The 18579-nt window shown below is 52.3% G+C and overlaps 1 protein-coding gene across 1 annotated transcript in view; it reads left to right on the forward strand.

Moving 5' to 3' along the window:
- Nucleotides 1-18579, forward strand: part of COL11A2 (collagen type XI alpha 2 chain) — a 97592-nt gene that overhangs the window by 21038 nt on the left and 57975 nt on the right. The window contains exons 2-14 of the mRNA XM_083600295.1: nt 1-13; nt 1217-1427; nt 4610-4772; nt 4862-5002; nt 8026-8283; nt 9210-9356; nt 9802-9966; nt 11925-11984; nt 13868-13909; nt 14031-14093; nt 15651-15725; nt 16078-16164; nt 17434-17490. The exon at nt 1-13 is cut by the window's left edge and continues 155 nt beyond it. Coding sequence (XP_083456421.1) covers nt 1-13; nt 1217-1427; nt 4610-4772; nt 4862-5002; nt 8026-8283; nt 9210-9356; nt 9802-9966; nt 11925-11984; nt 13868-13909; nt 14031-14093; nt 15651-15725; nt 16078-16164; nt 17434-17490 — 1482 coding nt within the window. The remainder of the gene's footprint in view (nt 14-1216; nt 1428-4609; nt 4773-4861; nt 5003-8025; nt 8284-9209; nt 9357-9801; nt 9967-11924; nt 11985-13867; nt 13910-14030; nt 14094-15650; nt 15726-16077; nt 16165-17433; nt 17491-18579) is intronic.

The raw sequence follows: 18579 nt of genomic DNA on the forward strand, positions 1-18579 counted from the left end.
CAGCTTTTCCCAGGTACGCAAGCGAAGAGTGTGTGTGTTATGGGGGGCGAGTTCCCATCACATCCCCTCAATTTAGCCCAGGTTGGCAGTGTTTGGATTCCAAGTTGTTTGGGTACCAAGGCGTTTGAGAACCGAGGGACCACTGTACTTTAAATGTGCCAATGCTTCTCGTAGCTTAGACCCAGCCTGGTGGGCAGAGTATAAATAATAAAAGTTATGATTGTAATAAACAAAATCTGCCCTTATTCCCTTATGGAGGACACAAGAGCCCTTATAGAGTCCTTTTGTAGGCTCTTCATCCGTCGGAGAAAATAACAGAGGCCAACCAGGGAATATTGAGAAGCAAAGCAGCTAGTAAGCCTGATCTTTATTGATCTGTTGCAACAGGGTGCCCCCCTCACATGCAGGAAAGGAGGAGGACCCTGAACCCAGGTGTGCCCACCCTTATATAGACATTTTAAATGTCCTGGAGCTCAAGACCACCCCTCCATACATCATACCTACATCACAGAAAGGGGTGTAGCCCAAGACCACCCCCCAGAAACATCATACATACATCACAGAAAGGGCGGTCTACAAGAGAAATCTGAGTGCATTGTTTATTTCCTGTCTGGCAAATTACCTGTTAATGGTCACTTGATTGGATATCCTGGGGAGCCTGGCCAGTCTTCTGTAATGCCTGCCCTTATATAGACATTTTAAATTCCCTGCCCTCGAGCTCAAGACCACCCCCCAAATACATCATACCTACATCACAGAAAGGCGGTCTACAACAGAAATCTGAGTGCCTTGTTTATCTCCTGTCTGGCAGGTTATCTGATAATGCCTTATCTGATTGCCTTTCCTGGTAGTCTGTCACCCTTTGAAATGGTGAAAACTCAATTCCTGTAACAAGGAAGGTTTTTTTCACCCCCTCCCTCCTTGCAGAGAAAACATTTGGTCAGTTTGGGAGTCAAAAAATGGTTTCAGGGCGGTCTTCCTGGGCTGCTCCAGACATGTGGTCCACATATCTATGTACGTGCTTGCTTGGTACATTTATGAACATTTAGTATATATATAAGACCTTGATTTTTTAATTTTTTTTTTTTTATTATTATTATTATTATTATTATTATTATTATTATTATGATGTGGGGAGCCTCCAAAACCATCCCTTTTGTGGGGTTTGCTGGGTGTTGCGGAGCCCTCCTTAAACCCTCCTCTCTCCCCCCCCCAGGTAAATTCCCAGAGGATTTCTCCATCATGGCTCTGGTGAAGCCCAAATCCGGACTCCAGGCGTTCCTGCTCTCCATCTACAACCAGCATGGCTCCCAGCAGCTGGGCGTGGAGCTGGGCCGCTCCCCCGTCTTCCTCTATGAGGACCAGAGTGGGCGCCCAGCCCCAGAGGACTACCCCATCTTCCGAGGGGTCAACCTGGCCGACGGCAAGTGAGTGCCCTCCCCTCCCGGCTTCCTTCTCTGCCCCCTCCATCGCCCCACGGCAGGGGGAAGGCCTGTGCTTTGTCACGATCCCCGGTGCGATTCCCGCATGGCCCAGGGTTGGGCTGGATGACCCCTAGGGGGCCCTCACCAACTCTTCCATTCCACGATCCTTTGATATTATGATTGACACATACAATGCACGATAATTACAGAATATAAAAATCAAAAATGAAACAAAAACTCAGAGAATCGTCTCTAAATACACCAGCAGAAGTCGCCAAAGTGTGTATGAGAAAAGCACCACAATTTTAACAAACACCAAATATAATGCGTAGTAACATCCATTGCCTAGGTTGTTGGCCACAAATATATATATATATATATATATATATATATATATATATATATACACACATACTGTAGCAGCAGCAACTATGGTCTACAGGAGTTTATACAAAAGCAAGAGGAGGGGGAAAGAAAAATAATAATTAAAATATGTTCTTTATACAAACCTTTGGCCTCTTGCTCAACCTGTAATTTCTGTGTCAGCTTTTCCAGCAATGTTTTCTGCCAGATTGCCCTATGCCTCTGGTCCGGAGTCAGTCATTGCAATGATTTCCATGTCCTGGCAATGGTCGTTCTTGCCCCCCGCAGTTAACGGATGTGTTACGAGTTCTTTATTTCTAATTCGCAAAATATCCTGACACGTTTGCAAGAAACCGATCTTTGGAGACCTACATGTTGCGACTCTCTGCCCATCGACATTGAGCAGGTGCCTTCGCTGGTCTCTTTTCGGCCCCTGCTAAAAACGGTTTTGTTTGTGGGGAATCGTAGTGTAGGAAAGAACCTCAAGGATCATCTAGTCCAACCCTCCCTGAAAGAGCTGCTGCCAGTCTGTGTAAACAATACTGATCCAGAGGAGCTCACAGTCTGACTCCACGGGAAGCGTCTTCCTGTGTTTCTACGTAGACCAATGTTGGCAGGTGTTCTAATCTGGTTTTTAGTTCATCAGTCGACTCAAATTATTTTTTGAAGGTTCAATATAGTTGTTCACTCTTAGCTGTGTTTTCCTGATAGCTCCATCGCTCTGTTCTTCATGTAAATAGTTTTTTTCATCTTCTCTTTACTACCAAGCGGTATATACCGTATTTTTCGCTCCATAAGATGCACCTGACCATAAGACGCACCTAGTTTTTAGAGCAGGAAAACAAGAAGAAATATATTCTGAATGAAACTGGATGTATGATTTGTGTGGTTCATGCTATGGCCACAGACATGATGGTGAGTTTGGGGTAGCCCAATGCAAAAATCCTGAGGATCCATGTGGATCTGTGCTTTGTAACCACATTTTTGCACCATTGCAGCCCCACGCAACAGTGGGTGCGTGATTTTTTTGGTGCAGGCTGTGGCCACAGACATGCTGTGTGATCTGATGGTGAATTTGGGGTGACCCAATGTAAAAATCCTGAGGATCCATGGGCTTTTACCTCCCCTCTGCTAGGCAGCCTCCACTAGTGTCCCTTATCTCTCTTCCGATCCCACTGATCAGCTGCTTCCTTTCAACACTCCCTTCCCTCTTGTTTGCCTTAGTGTCTTTTCCTTAGCTGGAGCAGTTTTTTGCTCCTCCTTTTCTTCTAATTTCTCTCCTTATTGCTTTAGTCTTCCAGTTTCCCCCCTTTGCAAGTTTGCTGTCTTTACCTCCCCCCTCCCAGGCAGCCTCCCAGGCAAGCTCTAGCATCCCTTATCTCTCTCCCCGATCCGCAAATGATCAGCGGCTTTGTTTCAACACCCCCTTCCCTCTTTCAAAAATGAAGAAGCACGACCTGCTTTTTGCCCCTGGGCAATTCAGCTCCAGGGACCATGCATTCGCTCCATAAGATGCACAGACATTTCCCCTTACTTTTTAGGAAGAAAAAAGTGTGTCTTATGGAGCGAAAAATACAGTAAATTCTGAGAAATACAAGGTAAAATAAATTCGTAGGCTCCACTCGGCACCTTCGAACCGTAGCCCAGGCAGGAGATTCACCCTGGGAGTTGTAGTATGGAGGCTCACGTCTAATTCTCTGTCGGTCAGACTTTATTCCATGATGCGTGGTTGGCGCCTGTCTCAAGAGGCAATGGCGTGCACCTCCATACTACAACTCCCAGGGTGAATCTCCCGCCCGGGCTATGGGAGACTCCACGCTGGAATTGTGTAGCGTTTGCTCCCGAGCCTTGTTTTCTCCCGAAAATATCCCGCAAGGCAGCGGAGATTTAGGACCAGAGTTTTCCTTCTCCTAGATGGAAACCTTTCCTCTACAACCTGTGCAGAAACTGCCTTCTTGACCGCTGGACCTGCTCATGGCCTCATCATAATTTAATAATAATTTCATTATTTGTACCCCGTCCCATCGGACTGGGTTTCCCCAGCCACTCTGGGCAGATTCCAGCACACACAAAAACATAATAAAACACCTAATGGTTCTTATTAGCCTAAGTAGCACCGAGTTAAAAAACAAAAGAGGAATGCAAATGGGTAAAATTGATGGTAATTGCAGCCAGACAGGTTATAATGAGTAATTGGAAAAATGCAGAAGAGCAAGGGAAAAAACTGAAAAATATTATAATTTTAGAATACCTAACTGCGAAGATACATAGAATGAAAGGGTTTAAGGTCGGTGAGAAAGAGGAGGATTGGTTTGAGAAGATATTGAACTATTTGAATAGGTTTGAACAATTTGGGGCAATTCAAATGTTAAAAGTTAAATAAACCTTGTGGAAGGAGGGGTGTTAAGGTATTTAGAAGAGTACATATGGTTAATTTGAATATGTTATTATTGAATATGTATATTATTGAATATTGTATGCCCTATGTATCAGCTGCCTGGGGGGGTTTCACTGAGCCCTGAACAGGGCTGCCTAAGTTCAGGTGTCTCCTAAAGGTGTGTACTTACTTATCTGGTTGACACCTGATGGGAAGGTTTCCAATAATAATAATAATAATAATAATAATAATAATAATAATAATAATAATTTTATTATTTTTTCATCCTCCCATTCTGCCAGTGGTGCATTTCAATAAAGTTGAGGGAGTTCCAAACTGTAGGTGGCGCCATGCTGAATATTCGGCCCTTCTTATCCACATGGAACTGGCATTATTACTCCATTATTATGCAGTTCCGTGACTCTGCGATTCCCCCTTTATCCAGGTGGCACCGGGTGGCTCTGAGCGTCAGCAAGAAGCAGGTGACCTTGATCCTGGACTGCAAGAAGAAAGTGACCCGCCCTCTGCCCCGAGGCAACCAGCCGGCTATCGACACACGCGGCATCACCGTCTTTGGAACCCGCATCCTGGACGAGGAGGTCTTCGAGGTGGGCAGCCTTCTCCACTCTCTCCCGCTGCTACTTCGGTCTGCGGGTGCCAGACTCTTCACCCTCTTCCTTTGGCTTCCTCCCCGCAGGGAGACATCCAGCAGCTGCTCATCTCCTCCAGCCCCCAAGCAGCCTACGACTTCTGCGAACACTTCAGCCCCGACTGCGACGTGAAGGCCGCCCAGAAGCCCCAAGCGCAGGAGGCCCAGAGGAACCCCAGCAGACCTGAGGTGAGGGGCAAGGAGGAGCTGGGTTTCAGGAAAGGGGTCCACGTTCCCCCCCTTCCACCTCCTCAGCATCCTTGCTGGGCAGCGGGAGTTGGGGAAAGGTTGTTTCCTTCTGGGAGGAGGAACCCAAGAGGCGGTTCTGTGTTCGAAACACAGTATGAACCCTCGCCTGCCCTCCTGGGATGGGGGTTGTTGTTGAGGGCAGACAGGTGGGGAAGTGGCAACATGCTTCTAACCAATCCCAAAGGCATAGTTGTCAACTTTTCCCTTTTCTTGTGAGGACTCCTATTCAGAATGAGAGAATCTCCTTTAAAAAAAGGGAAATGTTGACAGCTATGCCCAAAGGCTCCTGGTTCAAGGTTGGGCCTTCAGAGAGACCCCTGCCTGACCTCTGGGAGAGACGGATCTGTGCGGACGAGGGTCCAACTCTGTACAGAACAGCTTCCTAGGACACTAAATCTGCCTGGACTGTGCCAGGAGAGGGAAAGGAAAGTATTTTGCAGGCAGCAATGACGCAAAGGAACCCCTTTTCCACGTGCCAGATTCTTAAGGTCAACCAGAGCGAAAATCCGCCTCACGTCTTCCTTCTTCGGGGAATTTTCCACCTTCGTTCTGACTCAGGGCGTTTCGTTGATTCCTTGTGTTTTTTCGGAGCAAGGCCAGGTTCCCCTTTTGAGCAGCCCAAAGATGGAATTGCGGAGTCGGAAGGGACCCTCTGCGGTCATCTAGCCCAACCCCCGCCATGCAGGAAGCACAGCTGAAGGCTCTGGGGTATTTAACTGTCCTCGCTGGCACTGCGATTTCGCCTCCTGGCAGTTCCTAACGCCCCCTTTTGCCGGTGGATCTGGAGTGCAGGATTGTGTCCATGTTGCACCTGAAGGGGAAGCAGGTTGCTACCTTGGGGCGATTATTGAGGATGTTTTTAAATATTGGTAAAATATGGACTAGCAATGAGCTCCCCTCCTCGTAATGGTGAAAGGGCAAAAACTCTCTCACACACCAATTTGAGCACATTGTTGTCCGTTGACAACTTTACCTGTGATCCCTTCATTGCAGGGGGCTGGACTCTTAGGGTCCCTTACAAAACTGCAATTCTGCGAACTTTTTGGAACATTTCAGGTGGTGCGGCTGCCATTTGATCAAAGAAATCTTATTCCATTAGCCACCTGCTGCATTTTAACGGATTGATTAAATCTGCATTCGTTTTCATGTGCAGAGTGAAAAATAATCCCTTGTCCCCCTTGGTGAAAGAGGCTCCAGTTTCTGCCACCTGCATTTTTAAGCAGCTAGGTTAATCCAGCCATAGTTGATCAATTTAACCAAGTAACTGACAGATCAGTTTTGCAGTCCTGGTGAATTATCAGTCAGGAAGTGGGCAAAAACTGGATTCCCTCTCAAATTGTTTTTTTCCTTTTTGTGGTTTCTTAGGATTAACTTTCCCTCCCATATTTGCTTTTTTTGGGGGGGATGATCAGTGCCACTGAATCCGCAGGAAAAAGCGCCCCCCCCTTGCTGGTGTTTCAAAAGGCTGGGACACAGGAAACCACTTGCCACTTCCCCAATCCAGTATTTTTTGGAGTTAAAAAAGAGAGGAGAGTGTCTTCAGGGGGTTCAAAGCCCCCTGATGTTGCACCCCTCATTTTTAGGAGCACCCTGCACCCATCTGCGGGAACGGTTCTCAACCGCTGGGGGGGGTCTGGCCTTCTGCCCCCCCCCCCGGACTGGCGAATCTCTGCAGCCGTTTATGGTTTTTTTGTTCTGTTTTGAAGAAACCGCTTCTCTTGCTCTCCCTCAGTACTTTGGTGAGGACCTGCAGGACTATGACGGCTACCCCTACTATTACGGGCCTAGCGAGGGCGGATTGGGCCCTCTCTCCTCCGCGCCTTTGGGGGGAGCCAGTGAGCAGGTAAAGGGAGCGGTGCTGCGGTGCTCCTCCCCAGAAACGTCTGTCCGTCCGTCCGTCCTCGTACCCGAGTCTTGTCCTTGTCATGTGGTTGTGGAATAGTCCACCTGTCTGTCTCATCCACCTGTCCATCAGTCCATCCATCCATCCATTTGTCAATGTCTATGCATTACCTTGCCTTTAATTTAGCAACTTGGGGGGCAAACCCCGCCCTCCCCGCTAGTTTCTTCCAGAGATGAACAGCCAAGGAGAGACTAGAGTCTGGGGAGTCCAGGCAGATTGGGAGAGTGTGGGTTGGGAAATAGCGATTGCCAGAGAGTGGCAGGATCACGACCATCCTTGGGTAGATAATAGCTGAGTTGCAGGCAAGCCTTGTTAATATTATTTTTTTAAATGCCGCAATGAATGGTGGAGTTCACTCGCGGTTGCGCTGCATCATATCCCACGTAGTCCATTGGAAACGGCAGAGCCCATGGTGCAGTGCAGCCGTGGCTGAAACCTGAACATGCAGTAGTATCTGGGGCCATGCGGAATCGGTGGGCTAGTTGCAATGAGGAAAACCACAATCTTACAGGCGGGTTTTCTGCAGAAATCTGTGGAGCTCTAGGCTGTGGACTGAATTCATTTTGAACCAAAAATAAATAAATCATAATAAGAAATATCCTTCTGTAGTTCCTATACTAGCGGGAGGCTGTGAGTATTTACTTGGAAGTGGGTTTTAGTGGGCTGGTTCAGGAGAAACGCTAAACCATAGTTTAGTGTTTGGAGAGCACGCTCTGCCCCAATTTGGCCACAAGAAGCAGCTCGGAGGTTTTTTCTCCTGTGTTCGGTTAAGCCGTGTTGCTGTGTTTTCCAAACCCGGGGGGGGGGGGGGGGACGACGGACCCGCTTCTCCCACCTTGATGGCAACTATGCTTAGTGCAGAGAAGGCAGCTTCAAACCACAGTTTACGAAGCTCTTCCGCTGACGGTGGTTGGGATTAACCACAGTTTAGGGTTTGGCCACAATGTTCCTCATTTGCTTTTGCTTCCTGCTCCTCCCCTCTTCCTCCTCCATCGCCATCTTCATCACCCCTTCCTCTGTTGTCGTCGTTTGTCCTCGCCACCCTCCTCGCCGCTGCCAGAAACCGGCCAAGGGGAAGCCCCCCACCAAGCCCAAAGCAAAGCCGAAGCAGCCCCAGAAACGCCAGCTCGCCAGCACGGCGCCCGCCTACGCCGCCAAGACCGGCCCCAAAAACGGCTCCAAGTACCCCGGCAACGGGAAGTCTGGCGGGAAGGCCAGCAGCGCCAAGGCGACCACGAAAACCCCCCCAGGCAAATCGGGGGGCCAGGCCCACGCTGGCGCCGTCGGAGCCCGGAAGCCGGGGAACGGCTACCAGCAGGTAGAGCCACAGGGGAGGGGGTGCAGGGTGCCACCTGGCCCCCCACCCCTGGGATCCGGGCAAAGCTGGCTGCTCTGGCCTCCCTAAAACCGCCCCACTGCCCTCTCGTCTGCCTGTGTGTCTGTCTGCGTCTCCCCACCTCCTCGTGTCTCTGTGTTAACTGTACCACGTCCTGCATGCTGGGCCGTTGGGGGGGCCGCAAGAGAAAGGGCCCCCGAAACTTCAGAAGGGCTCCTCATCCTCTCTTGGGAGGGGCGGACGGATTGAGATTTGACTTTCCCTCAACCTCCCGGGAAACGAGAACCCACATCCGTGCCCGGAGGCCCTATCCTAAGTTCGGACTTCTCTTGCCCTTTCCCTTTCCCCCAAATGGACACCTGCCAGACCCCCCCCCAATTGCTGGCAAGGATCCTTGTCCAGCTTGCAGGTGGGGGGGTGAGATTCTGCTCCTCGAGATCCATTTGTCTCCCCGAGGGAAAATGATCCGGGATAAGGAGGAACGCTCCTTGCAGAATTGCTGAGTTTGGGATGGGACCCCACAGGGTCATCCAGACCAACCCACGGCCATCTCCTCCTTCTCCTTCCTCCCGGGACTCGAAAGGAGAAGTTTGGATGAACTAACCATGTCTGCATATTTTTTTCTCTCCCTCCTTTCCCCTGTCTGGCCTGTTTCCTTTTTCAACCCATCCTCTCCCTCTCCCACTCGTCCGTTCGCCCCACAATGTGACGGCCGTGTCTCCCCCTCTCGTGGGCATCTTCTCTGCCCCTCCATCAACACATTCTTCCTTTCCTTCCTCAACATGCCAACTCTGCTCCTCCTCCTTCCGTACATACCCAACCCCACACACTGCGTTGCTTTCCTCTTCCCCTCCCCGGCTCGTGACTCTTTCCTCCGCTGCCACCACTCTGCTGCACCCCCTCTCAAGGACGTGGGCCTGCTCCCCACAGAGGAGCCCTGGGGGCCCCACGAGTACCTTGACTACACCTTGCCTCCTGAGGCGGAAGAGACCTATTGGGAAGAGGGCCCCACACAGGAGGCGTCCCTACCTGTTGCCTCGTCGCCACGGGGAGAGGTAAATGTGCCTCTAGCACCCGCGTCCTGGCGGGCCAACCTGAGACGGAAGGGCGTTTGCTCCCTGGTTGGGTGGGCCGTGCAGGGTCCGCAAGAGAGGAGAACTCCTGGGTTCTGTGGGAAGGAGAGACCCAAAGGGCTTGAGGCCCTGGACTCCTGGGTTCTCAGGAAGAGCAGGGTGGATTGGCAGGCGAGGGGAGGAGCCCTCTGAGCTCAGGGGCTTTGAGTGCAGGTAGGGCCAGGGAAGACCCCCTGGGCCAGAAATTCTGGAAATGCATGATGGGAGTGGGTGGACCCCTGCCGCAGCTTCCCCTGCCCCCTTGCTGCTCTCTGGCAGGCTGGTGGGGCAGGAGACCCCCCCCAAGAATGACACCTGGTTGGGTGGGCACCAGCCCCGTTTGTCCCCCCTAACGTATCCGTGGGTTCCCACCCTGCCCGGGGGCCAGGAGGAAGCGCCCAGCCCACGTCCCGCCGAGGAAGAGGTGTTCACCGAAGAGGAGGTCCCCGGCGTGGGGCTGGAGTACGAGTACGCCTATAGGAGCTATGGCGAGGGGGCCGAGGCTTCGGAGCTGGGGCCTGTGCTCTCAGCCGAGACCCCCCACGGCGGAGGCGTAAGTGGGGTGCTGCCCCCTCCCTGGAGGCCCTCGGGCGTTCTTTGCCGCGCCTTCCTGTCCTGTTGGGTCTACTTCCTGTTGGTTGTGCTTGTCTGTGATGTCACTTCCTCTCGCCCAGGGTTTGCTTACGGAATGGTTTCGGCCTTGGCCTCTTGCTCTTGTTTTGGTGTTTTATCCGCAACCCATTTCTGTTTCCTCCTCTTTCGGTTCTCCGCCATGACACTCCTTCTTTCCCGACAACTTTGGTTTGCGGTTCCTGGTGGGCATGTGGCTGTGGATTCGGTTTGCTGATGTCACTTCCTGTTTGAGGATGCCCATTTCCTGCTGCCTGCGCACCCCTTCCTGTTTCGAAGTCGCCACTTCCTCCTGCCCTTGCCCCTGTTCACCACTGGGTGGCGGTAGCACTTCCTGTTCCGTTCGCAACCCTTCTCACTTCCTATGACACTCCTCTTTGTCTGATGACATCATTTCCTGCTATTGCCAGATGCTGGATGTTTTGTCATGTTGCCTGTTTGAGTTGTTTGCCATTTTCTGCTGCACTCTTTTCTGAAGTTCCTCTTTAGTTATTTATTTCAACTCACTTCCTGTGATGCCATTTCTCTGTGTGCCGATGTCATTTCCTGTGATGTCATTTCCTTCCTTGTTGACGTGTCCTGCAACACAGTCTACACAGAAATGGGCTGCCATCCTTTCCTTGTCGCGGCTGCGGCAGTGGCAGGAGGGAAGCTTCCTCCCTGTTCTGTGATGTCATCACATGCCCTATGATGTCATCGCACTGCAGGGCCATTTCTGCAGACAGTCTCCCTTTTCCTGGCATGGTGCAAGCGCTGGAACTCAGTTACCAGTTTGGGGGGAGGGCCAAAAGCCCCCAAACAGGACACGGTAACTGTCAGTCCACGCTGCCATCTTGGAAAGCAGCCCCTTCCCCTTCTTCCCCACACCTTGGCCCCAAACCTCACACCCCGTTTGACCTCCGAATCTTCATGTGTAGAATTTTGCGGGAAGAGTTGTGGGATTCAGAGGCTCACTGGTCACAAGCGGTGTATAAATTTTATGAAATAAAAAAAACAAACCAGGATACATAAGAGTTAATTTCTATCTAAATTTAGAAGGAATAGGGGCAACCCCCCCACACTTTTATTTTTATTTTTTTAAATAATGAACACATAGGCTTTTAGCCAGCTAAATTCTACTCCATTGAAGGGAGTCACATCCATCTATTCCAGTGGATTTACTCTGAGTAGGATGAACCTTGTCTACTTCTTAGGTGCCTGAAAAATGTTCTCCGCCAGAGCTCGTGTAATTCCCCCTTTTCCACTTTTACTCAAGGCCCTACTCAGACCTTACTACAGATTTACTCTGAGTTTCCTCCAGCTGGTTTATTTACGTGCCGCCCCCCCTTCATTCTCAGTCCATTTTGACAACAGATCCCTTTTTGTTCGCCTGCGGCTCCGGCCCTCGCTGTTTGCTTCCATGAAAAACAAACGGCAGCTTGACTCCCCTCCTGCCCCACCTTTCAGCGGCAAGCCAGCCATTCCCCCTTTTTAGATGAGCATAGAATCATGAAATCGGAATCGGGGACCCCTGGGGTCATCTAGTCCAACCCTCTGCAATGTGGGAATCTCCGTCCTTTCCGGCCCTTTTAGCAGCTGCTCACCAACATATGCTTGGCTGTATGTCCACGTCACCAAGCTGCCCGCTTTGCAGGGACGGCATGGCAGAGGGTTGGGCTGGATGGCCTTTGGAGGGCCCTTCCCGGTCGATTGCAGGCGGTTCCTTTTCTCCAGAGAGCCCCTCCTCTCCCCGCCCGCACTGAACTGCTTCTGTGAACCCCCTCGGGTGTAGACACCCCTCCCACTTTTTGCACCCAGGGGCTGGGGTTGGGGGTGTTTGAGCCCGTGGCGCCATTCTGTTGACTGGCCCCCTCTGTGCGGCTACATGTCTGCTTCCCCCAGGCCGTCCGAGGAGCCAGAGGCTACAAGGGAGAGAAGGGAGAGCCGGCCGTCTTCGAACCCGTAAGTTCCTGGAGGGGAAGGGGGTCCTGGCCTGGCTTGGATGGGGGGGGGTGTCATTTTGGACTGTGTGTGTGAGAGAGAGAAAATTCAGCATTATGGATGCCATCTTTCCAAAGGAGAACAGCCCCCACACAAAAGTTGCTCAGCCTTTTTTGGGCAAAGTTGCCAAACCTTTTTAGCAAAGACATTTTTTCCGGTTTTTGAAAATCCCGCCGTTTCCGAGGGGCGAATCCCGGCTACGTCCGGGGTATTCCAGATGTGGGGCAGCCCCTCCAAACATCAGCCCGTCTAGGCAGGCTGCAACGGACGGCCTGTCTCCTTGAGGTCTCCTCCATCTCCACAATTCCACGATGGATGCAAATACAGTGGTACCTTGGTTCACAACCGTAATCCGTTCCGGAGGTTCGTAAACCAAAACAGGTTGCGACCCAAGGCGCGCTTTCGCCAATGGGGCCTCCAAAAAGAAATTGATCGTAATCCAAAAAAATTAATGGGTTGTAATCCCAAAAAAATTTGCAAACCGGGACACGGGTTTGATGTGTAATCCAAAACGTATGCAAACCAGACTGTTTGCAAACCGAGGTGCCACTGTAGAAAGGAGCTTGCTCAGAAGTCTCCCAAATCCTGCAATATCTCTCCGCTTCTAATCTGCACGACCTCCTTCCTCGTTTTGCACAAGTCAGTCTGTTGTGCGCAAGGCCTGGTTTTCGCAGGCACGTTCAGCCAACTCCGGCACCATAGGTTTGAAGAATTGTTGAGTTGGAGGGGGACTGCCAAAGGTCATCTAGCCCAACCCCCCGCTGTGCTGCCCTGACGCTTCGCCTCCACGAGGTCTAGCGGCTTGCTTCTGCCCCACCCAGGTCTCAAAATTTTGAGATTGTGGCAAAGGCCGGCCAGACTCCTCAAAGGGAAGCCAGCGGGATCTGAGCCTCAAGGCTCTCTCCCCAGTTTCCAGCAATTATTCCAGAGATGATTTCTGGAAAACACAAGCCACGGTAGCTATTGATAAGCTTATTTTCCTCCACGAATCGGATGGATCCAGTAATACATCTTTCATGTCCCTGTAGGTTTTAATTTAATTAGTAATGTTGGGAAGGTAGCTCGTTTAGGGGACGGAAAACTCTGACCCTAAACCTCCACTGTCCTGCGGAGAAGAAAAGGCTCAGGAGTAAACCCGACACAAATCGGAGTCCCTAAGACGGTTGTGGAGTTGGATGGGACCTCCAAACATCATTCAGTCCAACCCCCTGCAAGACAGGGTTCCCATTGGCTCTGGTTGTTTCCATTCATTTCACAGGCTGCGTTGAGTGCATCCCGGAGTGCACCAAACCAGGATGCAAACGGCTCAGTTTGGAATTGAAAATAAATATCGGCAAGCGTGAGGGGGGGCTTCCATTTTGCTCCCCCCGCCCAGTAACTGCAGGACTGGGAGCCCTTTTTGCACCAGCAGTTGCCCCGGAATAACATCCCCCCGAAGACCACCCTTCCCAGTTCCAGCTTCCTTGCAAGCTCCCAAGGCAGGAGGGGAATCTGAGGCCTCACCAGCAGATCTCGGCAGGATCGGGGCCTCTTGGCTCCTTTTGGGCGGCCTTCAGAATTCCCCAGAGAACGGGGTTGACCTCTGAGCGACCGTGCAAGGCAGCCATCCAACCGGCGGAGCTGCGATGCCCCAGAGTTCTCGGGTTTTTTTGTAGCGTTATCGTCTCAGCATAGCGCGCTGGGTGTGTGTTGGTGGGGAGGGGGGAGAATAGCCGGTGGTGGGGTAAACAATGAGCTCTTTCACGGGCGAGAGCAGAGGGACGGGGCCTGTCCCTCTGCCAAGGCAGGTCTGCGGCTGCTTCCTAACTCCTTCTTTTTGCATGCCTGTGTTTGTGCCTCTGCAGGGGATGCTGGTCGAAGGTCCCCCAGGCCCCGAAGGAGCTCCGGTAAGAGGCGTGCGAAACCCCGGGGTGGGGGGTTTAAGGGGGCGGACGAGGCCTCCACCCCATCTCATGCCCCCTGTCTGGTGGGCAAGGGTGATGGTCTTCTGTTCCTCCTTCCCCACAGGGCATCAGCGGACCACCAGGGACCACGGGACCCCCAGGACCCCCCGGCGACTCTGGGGAGAGGGTAAGGCTGCGATCCGGCGAAGGAGAGGGGAGAGTGAAGGGCATGTGGTGAAGGAGGCGCCAAAGGGCAGCTCCTGCCCCTATGCAGACAAACTTCAGCATCACAGATTGGATGCAAAATTCAGCATCACAGATTGAATGGGATGCAAAATTCAGCGTCACAGATTGAATGGGATGCAAAATTCAGCGTCACAGATTGGTTGGATGCAGAGGAAGGGTGGGAGGAACTAGCTGGGGCACCCCAAAGGGAAGAAGACTCAGAGCCCAGATATCTGGGGTGGGACAATGATGAGCCGTCAGAGGGAGAAACCTGGAAGAGGAGATGTCGGAAGCTGAAGCGGCGACAGGGCTTAGTGAACAGGGAGAGTCTGTGGCAGAGAGAAGTCCAGACTCAGAGGCAGAAGCTGAAGCTGGAGAGGAGGGAGGCCCAGAGGCAGAGAGGAGTTCAGCTGGGGAAGAGGCACGGGGGTCTCCCCCTCCTGCTGCGACAAGCTCCCCTCCCCTCTGGTTTCCCAGGACCAGAAGAGGCATGAAGTGGGAAGAGCAGAGGCAGAGATGAGGGTCAGGTCTCTGTTTGCTTGGGGAAGGCCTGGAGAGGAGGAGACATAGATGGCTGTGCGGAGGCGGGGACCTTCATCCTCAGCAACTGATCCATGGGGCAAGAGCTGACTGAGCCGCTCTGCTCATTGGGCCTGGCGATCCTGTTTTTGCTCACAAGGAGTTTACTTCCAGCTGGCTGGGGTGATGCACTGCTGGCTGGCTCCTGTCGTTTGATACCCTGAAGGACGCCTCATTCTCCTTTATGGGGAAGTAAATAATAATCATAATAATAGTAATAATAATAATTTATTATTTATACAGCACCTATCTGGCTGGGTTTCCCCAGCTTCCTACAGGATATTAAAAACACAGTAAAAGATCAAACATTAAAAACTTCCCTAAATAGGGCTGCCTTTAGATATCTTCTAAAAGTCTGGTAGTTGTTTATTTATTTGACATCTGAGGGGAGGGCGTTCCACAGGGCAGGTGCCACCACTGAGAAGGCCCTCTGTCTGGTTCCCTGTAACCTCGCTTCTCGCAGGGAGGGAACCGCCAGAAGGCCCTCGGAGCTGGACCTCAGTGTCTGGGCTGAACGATGGAGGTGGAGACGCTCCTGCAGGTATACTGGGCCTTTGAGGCCATTTAGGGCTTTAAAGGTCAGCACCAACACTTTGAATTGTGCTCGGAAACGTCCTGGGAGGCAATGCAAAGGAGAGTAAGGTGCTCTTTGGGGCAAGGGATCGGCCTCCCCTCCCCTGCGTGCTTGCACCTCAGCAAGTGCCAGGCGCATATGGTGTTCTCTGCTCATGCAAAAGCCCAGATCAAGGCAGCCAGACCTGTTGAAGAGGCACTTGGGAGAAGAGGATGCTGGACTAGGCTGGACTGGTTAAACTGGGCTTGGGTGGCCGTGAGCCCCTGGCCGATTGTCGCCAGTGCGCTTCGTTGTTCACACACATGTGCAAACGTGCGAGCCGCTCCTTCCCGCCCCAACTCTGCTTTCCCTCCTTCCCCCCAACAGGGCCCCCCAGGACGCCCCGGCATCCCTGGCTCAGATGGATCTCCTGGACCCCCTGGCACTTCCATGATGCTTCCGGTGAGTCGGGATGGCAGAGAGAGGCCGGGTGGTATCAAGGTCCTAAACCAGAGATTGACATCTAGGATCTTCAGGGATTAAATGTGGGGTAGTTCTCAAGGACGCTGTGAGCGACCAACCTGTGCCAGTTTCTTCAGGGATTGGGGTGGGGGTTCTTGACGTCATGAACACTAGCCAATCAGAGCTATGCACAGCCCAATTCTGCTGCAGACGGATGGCTCTCCCCTAGAAATCAGCCCTGAAAGGGGTCTGAGGGAAACATCTCCCTCCAACTGGAGTTGGGGGGGCAAATGTGTGGGTGTGGGGTGTTTGGGTGCCTCTCTGTGGAAGCTCTGCCTCTTCCCTCCCTCAGTTCCGATTTGGGAGCAGCGGCGGTGGAAAGGGGCCAGTCGTGGCGGCCCAGGAAGCCCAAGCCCAGGCCATCTTGCAACAAGCTCGGGTGAGTCCGGTTTCAGGGGGGGGGGATGAAGATGGTGATGAAGGCACCCCCACCCTGTTTACTTCCCATATTAAAGTCCAGGGAAAGGTGGTCTTTGCTTCCTGGTGGCCCACCCAGATTTCTCAGAAGGAATCTGCCAGCCTTTCGGGGGCGGGTCCTTGTCTGACCTCCCGCTGGTCTTCCAGGACCCTGAAAGAGGGGCTGTTTTTTTGGGGTGCAACGAGGGACCCTGTGAAGAGAGGCAGCAGTCTTTGGGGCACCTCAGTTTAGAGGGGAAAAACGAGGAAGAGCCCACAGGACAGAAGTTTATGAAATATAATATGCCTGGCGTAGAGAAAAAGGAGAGAGAGAAAAAGGTTTTCTCCCTCTCTCATAACACTGAATGATGGAAGGTTCAGGGCTGATGAGAGGAAGTCCTTCATCACAGAGTTCAGCTGTGGAACTCCCTGCCACCGGAGTCAGGGAGGGGGTCACCAACCTGAATGCCTTTAAAAGGGCTTAGGGTCAGGGAGGAGGAGAGGGCTTCTGAATCCCACTGACTGGAAAGCCCAGGAGGGGAGGGGGCTGTTCTGGTGCTCAGATCCTGCCTACGGGGTTTCATACTGGGGCATCTCCTTGGCCACTGTGAGCAGGATGCTGGCCCAAGTGAGAAGGCACTTTCCTATGTTCTTGTGGAGTCTCCAGGCCCAGAGGCAGTCTATCGGGATCCCTAGTTTCTTAGGGGCATTGGGCCACTGTGAGAATCCGGGATGCTGGACGAGAGGGGGTCCCCGGCCTGATCCGGCGAGGCTCTTTCCCTGCTCTTAAGAGTCCTCTCTGAAGGAATGACCACCGGGTGTGGAGCACACTTCCACAGCTGTCTGAACATCATGCCCTCTATCTAACCTTTGGCTTTCTCAGTGGTCTGCCGTGCCCTGTCTGTGACCTCTGTCTCCTCCATCATACATTGTGCAAGGAGGAAATGACGCGGTGGAGACAGGTGCCAAAATAACTTTGTACCACCCCACGATCTCGGGACTGGAAGATGTGTAAAGGTCACAGCCTGCAAAATGTATCTGGCTGGTTTTGCATATTGTGCTAATAAAAAGAGCCTCCGCAGAGCTAGCTGGCAGCTTGCTTAGGCACAGCTCACCTGCATTACCAACTCCTGCCTCCTGCCTTCACTTCACCTCTCCCTTCCCAGGAGCACTCGCGTCCAAACGCTCTTCCAGTGATGGTCTGATACGAACACCTTAACCTCTCCTCCCTCCCCTTTTCTTTCCTCCGCAGCTGGCCTTGCGTGGCCCCCCAGGACCCATGGGCTATACAGGTCGTCCTGGACCCCTGGTGAGTATTTTGCTTGGGGGGTGCTTGGGTTTGTTTCCTGGGGCTCAGAGTAGAAGGACTTGGGTGCGTTTGGAAGAGCCACCCTCACCCACATTCCCAGGACGATAAATCCAGAATCCAACGGTGCTGTGGTGGTTTGAGTTTTTTCGGACGAAGACCTAGAAGAAACCAGAGTTCGAATCCCCCCTCAGTCGTGAGGTGTGGCAATGCAGTCGGAGCAAAAAGCAATTCAGCACCATGAATCAGGCCCGGAAATGAAGCTGCCGACCAGAGCGTTTGTTTCTGGAATGGGGGGTTTCTGCCACTGCATTTTGGAGCAAGTGAAGTTTCTGAGTTGTCTTCAAGGGCAGCCCCAGACAGAAGAGATTGCAGTAGCTGAGTCAACAGCTAATGCTATTCTGGGCTGCATCAACAGAGGCCTAGTGTCCAGGTCAAGGGAAGTCATAAGGTAAAGGGTAAAGGGACCCCTGACCATTAGGTCCAGTCGTGGCCGACTCTGGGGTTGCGGCGCTCATCTCGCTTTATTGGCCGAGAGAGCCGGTGTACAGCTTCCGGGTCGTGGCCAGCACGACTAAGCCGCTTCTGGCGAACCAGAGCAGCGCACGGAAACACCGTTTACCTTCCCGCCAGAGAAGGTACCTATTTATCTACTTGCACTTCGTGCTTTTGAACTGCTAGGTTGGCAGGATCAGGGACTGAGCAACGGGAGCTCACCCCATTGTGGGGATTCGAACCGCCAACCTTCTGATTGGCAAGCCCTAGACTCTGTGGTTTAAAACACAGTGCCACCCGCCGAAGTCGTAGTCTCACTCTATTCTGCCTTGGTCAGGCCCCACCTGGACTATTGTGTCCAGTTCTGGGCACCACAATTTAAGAAGGATGTTGACAAGCTAGAACATGTGCAGAGGAGGGCGACCAAGATGATCAAGGGTCTAGAAACCGAGCCTGATGAGGAACGGTTGAAGGAGCTGGTTATGTTTAGCCTGGGAAAGAGGAGACTGAGAGGAGATAGGAAAGCCATCTTCAAATATCTTAAGGGCTATCACATGGAAGAGGGAGCATGCTTGTTTTCTCTTGCTGCAGAGGGTA

The sequence above is a fragment of the Podarcis filfolensis genome, assembly GCF_964270895.1.
Source record: "Podarcis filfolensis genome assembly, chromosome: 2".
Classification (NCBI taxonomy): domain Eukaryota; kingdom Metazoa; phylum Chordata; class Lepidosauria; order Squamata; family Lacertidae; genus Podarcis; species Podarcis filfolensis.